Consider the following 9409-nt stretch of genomic DNA (forward strand, 5'->3'; position numbering starts at 1 on the left):
GTTGGAGAACTAGATATCTTCGGACGCTCGGGACGTGGAGGAGCCCAGCTTGTAAGAGGTGCAGGCCAGGGGAGGGAGATTGATTAAGGTATCCGTACATGCACTGCAGATGGCGCCGCACGGGCGGTAGATGGGGCCTGTCAAGCCGATTCAGCCGATCTGATTCGCCGCGAGAGTGTTCCTCGCACATGGTGCCGCGCCGGGGGTTGCAGAGTGACAGAGAGAACGACGGGGGAAGGTCTGCGAATGCTGGGTATTGCTGTGTAGGGGCGGTCGAGAGCTGAGACAAAAGAACAATTCCGATATCAAAAGGGTTAGAAGTTTGGGGGGGTTAGGCCGGTAAAGTGGGATGGGTGGGGAGGAGAGCGACCTACATGACGGTGAAGTGATGAACGGTGGAAGCCAAGAAGCGGGAGACGAGGTCCGCCACGGAATCCAGGCGCTCTCCTCTTGGTCAATGGCGTCGACGGGTTGGAAGTTGGAACCGACCAGGCGGAAAACCTGGAAGTCGAATCGGTGAGGGAGCAGAGGAGCATCTTGACGTCGCGGCTCGGGGTAGACGTGTCTCCTGGCCTCCATCGTACCCTGGAACGGATCTAGGGCATTGTAGATGCATGGCCTTGCGCTGCCTCTCTCCTGACAGCTGTACCTAGCTTTGCAGCGTCGATCAAAGTGCCGAGTCATGATCCGCGAAGTATCAGACAGTTGCTCCGGCGGCCAACAGGCACCGCAGACGAGCGAATTGACGTCTAACTTGGGATGAGAGGCCCATTGACTGGAGAGGAGAAGCAACTCTACACCACCACCATTACCAGTACAATGTGGTTGTGGTGGTGGTGGCTTTGAGATCCTCCAATGGCAGACGAGGCAGCCGAAGGCAGCAAACCAAAATAGCAAAGCGACGTTTGGGGGTGTAGAAGAACGTGGCAGAATAATAAAGAGGCGCGGATTATTACATGAGATGCAGTCGAATGCCATGTGCTCTCTTTCATTCATTGGTAATAAGGTACGTATGGCCATATACCTACCTACCTACCTACCTTACCTTCCGTTGATCTGGTAAGGAAGGAACCTAAGTCGACCTCTCGCTTCCTGCACAAGTCACCCTTGTACGTATCCGTACTTCGTACCATCTCGTCCTCCGGGCCGGCGGGCGACAGCAGCAGCAGAAGTCGGGGTCGCCCCCTTCCCGAAGCACCTCCCCATCTTTCTCCAAGAACACCCCTTGTGGAAGGTACAAGTTTGCGGTTGTTTAAGCAAGTAGAATGTGACGGGAAGGCACGAAAGGAAGGTACCTTAGGTAAGGTACGCGGATACCGTGGATGGTACCTTACAGCTGGGGGATCTTGGAGAGCACCGCGGGCAGCGAAACGAGACCAGTGGTGCCCCCTCCCCCTCTCCCCCCCCCCTCCTTACCCCCTGGTCAGCTACGCCCCGCTGACCAATGCCACTGCAAGCACATTGACGGACAAGTCTGCGAGTTTGCAACTCTGTAACGCCGTTTGCCCCCCCTCCCCTTTCCCCAAGCTGTGGAAAAAGTACTGCGTACCTTCAGGTGCACCAGGAGGTGATGAGTTATGTGATACGCCCAGCTCAGCTCTTCTCTTTTGTCCATCGTCCTTCCGTCCCATCATTCAGCCGTCAACTTTTCTTTCATCTTTCCCCTTTTCCCACCCTTCCTAACTAGCTGTTCAAACTTGCTGGAACTACGGAACTTCTAAGACGTCCAACGCGATAACCTACCTCCCAACTCCCCTTCCTACTTGTCAAAGGTACGTTCGCCCCCCCCGGGTTGGAACATACCTCACAAGTTCCCTCTCTACGGATATTTCCCTTTCGGATCTCTATCTCTCTCAACGTAATTCAAACTCATCAACTCGACTAGTCGACCAACAATCCCACGGTCCGCCAACCCGACGAGACTTCGTACGCCACCCCGATTACCTTAAGTCAACCGCTTCACGATCTGCTTCAGCTCGAGCTTCACCTTGACGAGATACTCCACCGCTGCGGATTCCAGACCAGACCTAAAACGAAGAGCTTCGGGGTCTATCGCCTTGGGAGGTCCGCTACGGAAACAAGTCCACCTCTCGGCGTTAACAATTCGACCAAGCCACCGCAGTACCGAGCGAATAGCAGCACCCAACCCTCTGCCGCTGCGCTAGCCATCTGACGCTACCTGCTTGCAAATACCGTGACAGGCCGATTTGTTTTAGGCCCTTTTCGTCTTTTACTTCATCCTCGAAACCCCCCCAATTCCTCCTCCCAACTTTGCCGTCTTTCCTTAGACACCCTCCCAGTCCCATTGCGCACAGCGCCGCTCTACAACCACTCCGATCAGCTCGTCGACGATAACCCGCGCACTTCTCGCGCTCATCGGCATCCTCTCACCTTCGTAGCAAACCACGCCCCCGGACCTTGCGTCCCGACGACAACCCCGCGAGTGCCCGGCTTCGGTGAACACCGACTCAATTCGTCCAACATGGACCACATGGGCTTCCAGATGCCTCATATGGGGGGACCGCCCCAGATGATGAACCAGCCGCCCCAGATTTTTGGCGCTTACACGCCCGACGGCCTTCCCGTCACGCATATGCCCCCGGACCTTGCTGCTCACATGTTTGGGGACCCGTCTACCCTCCTCGACGATGCAAACGAGGCAAAGAGAAGAAGGATTGCGAGGGTAAGCATCTAAACTCGCGCGACCATCGCCGGCCCTGCCGTGAAGAAGAGTAGAACGCTTACACCAATCATATGCGCCCACAGGCTTGTGACATGTGTAGGAAGAAGAAAATCAAGTGCGACGGCAAAATGCCTGCCTGCAGCCATTGCATAAACTACAAGACGGATTGCGTATTCACTCAGGTCGAAAAGAAGCGCAATCCGCCAAAAGGGTACGCTGAGATGTGCTCATATAGTCCTTTCCGCGATATCCGACTAACAGGCTGGCCAGAGCTAAATACATTGAAGGGCTCGAGAACCGTCTGGGCCGCATGGAGAATCTGTTGAGGCTGTCAGGTTGGTGATGCATAAATTGATATGCGTCTGCACATGGTTCTAATCGATTGCGTAGGTCTTCTCGGCGAAGACGACGACGGTGACACGGACCTGGGCACACTCGAAAAGCGATTGGCAGAGAAACAACAGCAGTCGAGGCAGGCATCCCAAGCTGCGTCTAACCCAACATCTCCGTCCCAGGCAACGTCGGGGCAGAACGAGGCCATGTCAACGCCGCACAGCGCTATAACGTCACCCGAGCCTACCAAAGAATCGCACAGAGATCCCAAGGATGCAGACAAGCGCCGGGCCTCCGTATCCGAGGAGAAGGGTAACGAAGAAGAGGTCGAGGCGCTTTCAGAGCTCATGTGCTCCCTGGTCACGAACCAAAGTGGCGAGACGCGATACATCGGTTCCTCGTCAGGCTTCTCCATCTTTTCGCCCAAGGGTATTCAGTGGGTGAACGAGAAGACGGGCGACAACTCATTCCAGCAAATGATTTCCGAAGTCTCAATCGACGACCACAAGTGGACCGCCTGGAAACCCGAGGTTTTCAGCGACTTGTTCCGCCGCCCAGTCTTCCGGCCACTGCCTCCCAAGACGGAGGCGTTGTCTCTGCTGAAAGACTTCTTTGAGAACTTCAACTGCATGTTCCCATTGTTTCATCAACCCACGTTCATGCATCTGGTCGAGCGACAATATTCCGACGATCCGTACGAGGGCACTGGCTGGTGGGCTAGTTTGAACTGTGCTCTGGCTTTTGCCCATCGCCTGCGTGTCATGAGTAATCTTGTACCGCAGGAGGAGGACGATAAGGCTTGGGGTTACATGAAGAACGCGTTGGGAACTTTTGCCGAATTGTCGATGCGCAACACAGATTTGCTGAGTGTACAGGCCTTGCTCGGAATGGCCCTCTTTATGCAAGGAACTCCCAACCCTCAACCGACATTCCTTCTGGTCGCCACATCCATTCGTCTTGCACATAGCATTGGCCTTCACAAGAGAGGGACTGGCTTCAACCTCAACCCAATTGAGATTGAGCAGCGTAAGCGAGTCTTCTGGATCGCCTACATGCTGGATAAGGACCTTTGCCTCCGAGCGGGCCGCCCGCCAGCTCAGGACGATGACGATATGAACGTCGAGTTACCCGATGCTGATCCGGAAGATAACATTGGTAACATTCCTCTGGCTGATGGTAAGGGTAAGATGAACCTTTTCCGGGTCATGTGCGAGTTTGCGACAATTGAAAGCAAGGTCTACTCTCGACTGTACTCGACCAAGGCCACAAAGCAATCGAGCGGAGAGCTCCTCAACACCATCGGAGAGCTCGATCAGGAACTCGAGGAATGGAAGGACAGAATTCCCATCGATTTCAGACCAGAGCACGAGATCAAGGCATCGCATACGCCTCTCATCTTGCACGTTGCCATGCTCCACTTGACTTACTACAACTGCTTGACGACGATCCACCGCATGTCAGTCCACCACGGCTACTGGACGAGTCGCCTGTCCAACTATGCCATTCAGGGTCTCAACGCCAAACCCCTCAATCCTCGTGTCTTCTCTTCTGCGGCGCTCTGTACCGCTGCCGCCCGAGCGTCGATCTCGCTTCTTAAGTACATGCCACAGGGAGATTCTCCAAGTGTCTGGTAAGTCGAGTCAAAACGCTGATTGTTGAGCCTATGATAACTAACCTCGTCTCATAGGCTTATTCTGTACTTCCCAGTATCGGCCTTGATGACATTATTCGGAAATATTCTGCAGAACCCAATGGACCCAAGAGCCAAGTCGGACACCAAGTTGATGAATCTCGTGGTCAACTTCTTGTCCATGCTCGGTCAAGAAGCAGAGACCGGAGGTGTGCACCGTATGCTCGGAGTGTGCTCAGAGTTTGAGAGGATAGCCAAGCTCGTCATCGAAAAGGGGGAGAAGGAGCAATCTTCGCGGAGGAAGCGAAAGAGCGACGCCGCTGTCAAGACGTCGTCAAGTCCCGCCGCATCAACACACACACCCAGGCCTGTCTCAGTCACCACTCCAACTCCCCAAACCGTGAACGGTGCAGCTACATCATCGACGACGAACGGCCAATTATCACCAGACTTTAATGGAGAAGCGAATCGGAGGAGGCACGGCTTCAGCCCCATGACGACAACATCAATGCGAGAACCATCGCCGGCACTCCCGTCTGCCGGATGGCCGCAGGAGTTCAGCATACCAGAACAACCAAACTTCAACAACTTTGGCGAGATGACAGGATTCGCAGGGCCCAACAGTGCTCGATCGCCGCCAGTAAACATGGGCGGACCGTTCCAGCAACCTCTCCTGCCGCAAGATCTGTTCGCCCTCCCCATGACTCTAGACTGGGACTGGGCAGAGATGAGCGGCGGTGCGTACCCGACTGTGGAAAACGGCAATGTGGGTTAATTGATCTCGGAATCCTCGGAGCAAGTCCGAAGCGCTGGAATATTTGATTCGACGGACAACCGCGTCAACAAGTGGTCATTGGACAGAACATTTTAGGTTGCATAATGTGCATATATGAGACGACATCACGAACCATTTAACGCATGTACGAGTAATTGGCCTGCTGAACGAACGGAGCTGTGGCTGGGAGACTTGTAGGGAGAATCTAGCTTATTACGCTGCACCCTGCCAAAGAGTGGCGGAAATGACATTCAAGACTACCAAGGCGATGTTCAAGATTTGTTCTCTATGTTGAAAAGGTCATGTGATATTCGTATAATGTGCACATTTGAATGACAGGAGTACTTGTTCTTGGCCAACAACGGTAGCGTAGCAAAGCATCGAGCGATACTCCGTACTGCGTAGACATTACTGATGATGTACGTAAGTAGTCGGTGGCCTGAGAATCGAGCGAGCGGGCGGGACCACTCTAGACCCTGCCCGCCGACGCGTGGTATAAATGGAATTCAAGGTGTCATTCATTATTATCGGAGTTTGCGGGCGGAAAGGTCCTTCTTAGCCGAGAACGGGGGGCGCTGGAGGCGGCAGCGGTGGGCCCGGGGGTTTTGCTGGATGGCTGCGGACGGAGTTTGACAGTCACGTGCACCGCTAAAATCTCGGCCTCAATGGGGCCCGACATGAACTCATCACTATGGGAGCTTTTGCCATCGTACAGTCATCCCGGGAACACCTGGTCCAATTACCAACCACGCCTTGTACGATTTTCTCTCACCACCAACGCTGCAACCAAGTGCGGCTGGTGCTCTACATCGCCATCAGAAACCCATTGACACCCGACCTACCACTGTACCAACGACTACCGGGGCGCATCAATGAGATAGCATATTGCTGCACGCGGTTAATACTCCCTCCTACCCGACTCCGGTCGTCCCGCCTCGACACCCCGCGACATACAGACACAGCACAACACCATGGCGAGGTTCCTCCGCCAGTCCGCACAGCTCGCGCGAGCTGTAAGGATCGCTCAGCAGCCGGTAACACGTATGCGCTTTCAGCCCTCTAGAATAGCACGACTCGGCCCGCAAGCTCCGCTAGCTTGCTATCGATCGCGGTTTTATTCGACAAACGGCCCCGAGCCCCCAAAGAACGAAAAGGAGACAAATGAGAAGCAACCTGAGAAGAAGGAAGATGCGCCTGAGAAGAAGCTGTCCAAAGAGGAGCAAATAAGGAAAGAATGGCCGTTGCCCGAAGGATGGGTCTACCTCAACGAGGAGGAGATTGAGAACTTGCTCAAAATGGGACAGAACGACAGACTGCCTCGGTTCCAGAAGGAATTCTTCATCAAGAGTGTGGAGGAGATGAAGCTGTTGGGAGCTCCTCAGGAGCTGAGGGATCTTCTGTTGACACTGAGGGAGCGGAAGCTGAAGATGACGGTCACCGACATCGCCAAGATTCTCCGCGTCTCGACGCAGGTCGCAAAGAGGTTCTCCGAATACGAGCAGACTGTGCTTATGCGCGAGGAGCAAAATCCGACAAAGGAGAAGGAGGACGGCGCAAAGGACTCCCAGCAGGGCGAGCAGGGCAAGCAACAGAAGGAAGGGCGCAACTCCAATTCGGAGGGCAACGAGGGCGCACCGGGCGGTGGATTGGGCGGCAAGAGATGGATTTTTGGCATGCTTAGCACCGGCGACCTGATTGTTGCTGCCATCGTCTGGATCGTCGTCCTGCCCTTCTTTGAGTCCATGATCTTCGGCCAGGAGAAGGAGATCACATGGCAGGAGCTGCGAAAGAACTTCCTGGACAAGGGTCTGGTCAACAAGCTGGTGGTCATCAAGAACCCTGGCCGCGTGCGCGTTGAGCTGAACAGGGATGGAGTGCAGTCGGTGTACGGCGGAAACGAGGGTGTCAACCCCAACATGCAGTACTACTTTTCCATTGGCTCAGTAGAGATGTTCGAGAAGCAGCTCGAGGACGCCCAGAACGAACTCGGCATCCCTACCTCGGAGCGCATTCCCGTCAGCTACGCCAGCGAGGGTGGCATCATGCCCTTGGTCTACGCTTTCGGTCCCACACTCCTTCTGGTTGGTCTGCTCTACTACACTACAAAGTCGATGGGTGGACGTGGCGGCAACCAGATGTTTGGATTCGGCAAGAGCAAGGCCAAGAAGTTCAACCACGAGACAGCAATCAAGGTCAAGTTTGGCGACGTTGCCGGTATGGACGAGGCCAAGACGGAGATTATGGAGTTTGTCAGCTTCCTCAAGACTCCCGAGCGCTTCGAGAGGTTAGGCGCAAAGATCCCTCGTGGCGCCATCCTTGCCGGACCTCCAGGAACCGGTAAGACGTTGCTTGCCAAGGCCACCGCCGGCGAGTCTGGTGTTCCCTTCTTCAGCGTCAGCGGTTCCGAGTTTGTCGAGATGTTTGTCGGTGTCGGTCCTTCAAGAGTGCGAGACCTGTTTGCGAATGCCCGTAAGAGTGCCCCCTGCATCATCTTCATCGATGAGATCGACGCCATTGGTCGATCAAGACAGGAGGGTAACCGAATGGGTGGCAACGACGAGCGCGAAGCAACTCTGAACCAGATCTTGACCGAGATGGACGGTTTCAACACCCAGGAGCAGGTTGTTGTCCTCGCTGGCACCAACAGAGCCGACATCCTTGACAAGGCGCTGATGCGTCCCGGCCGTTTCGACAGGCACATCTTTATTGATCGCCCGACCATGAAGGGTCGCCAGGAGATCTTCAAGGTGCACCTGGCCAAGATTGTTACCAAGGAAGACATGGACCACCTCATGGGCCGTTTGGCAACTCTGACTCCCGGTTTCTCCGGTGCTGACATTGCCAACGCCGTCAACGAGGCTGCCCTGGTTGGTGAGTTTGATATGATTTCTAGTTTCTAATCTGCCAAATATGCTAACTTTGTTATAGCTGCGCGTGCCAATGCCGAGTCAGTGGAGATGATTCACTTTGAGCAAGCCATTGAGCGTGTCATCGGAGGTCTCGAGCGCAAGTCTCTTGTGCTCAACCCCGAGGAGAAGAAGACGGTGGCCTACCACGAGGCTGGCCACGCCATCTGCGGCTGGTACTTCAAGAACGCCGACCCCCTCCTCAAGGTTTCCATCATCCCCCGTGGCCAAGGTGCATTGGGTTACGCCCAGTACCTTCCTCAGGGCGATGCCTATCTCATGACTGTCCAGCAGCTCATGGACCGCATGGCCATGACGCTCGGCGGACGCATCTCGGAGGAGCTTCACTTCCCCACCGTCACGACAGGCGCCAGCGACGACTTCCGCAAGGTCACGCACATGGCGCGCAAGATGGTGACGCAGTGGGGCATGTCGGAGAAGGTCGGCCCACTGCACTTTGACGACGACCCGAACACGCTGCAGAAGCCGTTTGCGGAGGCGACGGCGCAGGCCATTGACGCCGAGGTGCACCGCATCGTGGAGGAGGCCTACAAGCAATGCCGCGACCTGCTGACGGAGAAGAAGAAGGAGGTCGGCATCGTGGCCGAGGAGCTCCTCAAGAAGGAGATGCTGACGCGCGACGACCTGGTGCGCCTACTCGGCCCCCGGCCGTTTGGCGACAACCAGGAGTTTGAAAAGTACTTTGGCGGACAGGGGCAGAAGAGCGCGCCGCCGCCGTTCCCCACGGAAGAGGTCGATAGCCCGCCTGAGCAGCCGCCCGTCGGCCCGTCGCCGACTTTCAAGAGCCTTGAGGATGCGCCGAGGAGATGAGGGATGTATGTGGCTGTAGGAGGATGACGAGGAGAAGGGTGTATCGTAGGACGGTGGCATGCGGACACCAACATGCCGCAAATTGTATTTTTTTTATCAACACCCCCCGGTTTCTCCCCCTTAAAAAGAATTAGGCTATCTCTCTATCTCTCTCTCAACTCTTGCCCTTTATGGCGGATGTGTTACTAGTAGAAGGCATATCATCATCATCATTGGGGGCTTTTCTTTTCCTGGAGTAAAGATGGGGGGGA

At 55.2% G+C, this 9409-nt stretch overlaps 2 protein-coding genes across 2 annotated transcripts; both read left to right on the top strand.

Moving 5' to 3' along the window:
* Positions 1-1551: 1551 nt before the first annotated feature.
* On the top strand, positions 1552-5665 carry HER10_EVM0008576 (fungal specific transcription factor). Its single transcript, XM_035478093.1, has 5 exons — positions 1552-2683; positions 2767-2894; positions 2954-3018; positions 3074-4646; positions 4704-5665. Exons 1-5 carry the CDS (start codon positions 2483-2485, stop codon positions 5419-5421), a joined length of 2685 nt encoding a protein of 894 aa, XP_035333013.1. The 5' UTR covers positions 1552-2482; the 3' UTR covers positions 5422-5665.
* Positions 5666-5989: 324 nt separating this feature from the next.
* Positions 5990-9409, top strand: HER10_EVM0010717 (ATP-dependent metallopeptidase HflB). Its single transcript, XM_035480169.1, has 2 exons — positions 5990-8292; positions 8350-9409. Exons 1-2 carry the CDS (start codon positions 6393-6395, stop codon positions 9156-9158), a joined length of 2709 nt encoding a protein of 902 aa, XP_035333278.1. The 5' UTR covers positions 5990-6392; the 3' UTR covers positions 9159-9409.

Source organism: Colletotrichum scovillei, assembly GCF_011075155.1.
Source record: "Colletotrichum scovillei strain TJNH1 chromosome Unknown Contig00006, whole genome shotgun sequence".
Lineage (NCBI taxonomy): Eukaryota > Fungi > Ascomycota > Sordariomycetes > Glomerellales > Glomerellaceae > Colletotrichum > Colletotrichum scovillei.

Excerpts from the sequence above, each read along its gene's own strand:
- HER10_EVM0008576 (XM_035478093.1), top strand. The coding sequence starts at position 2,483 with ATGGACCACATGGGCTTCCAGATGCCTCATATGGGGGGACCGCCCCAG. Across the intron at positions 3,019-3,073 it reads GAATCTGTTGAGGCTGTCAG|GTCTTCTCGGCGAAGACGAC; the intron begins GTTGGTGATGCA and ends TCGATTGCGTAG. Across the intron at positions 4,647-4,703 it reads GGAGATTCTCCAAGTGTCTG|GCTTATTCTGTACTTCCCAG; the intron begins GTAAGTCGAGTC and ends CTCGTCTCATAG.
- HER10_EVM0010717 (XM_035480169.1), top strand. The coding sequence starts at position 6,393 with ATGGCGAGGTTCCTCCGCCAGTCCGCACAGCTCGCGCGAGCTGTAAGG. Across the intron at positions 8,293-8,349 it reads CAACGAGGCTGCCCTGGTTG|CTGCGCGTGCCAATGCCGAG; the intron begins GTGAGTTTGATA and ends ACTTTGTTATAG.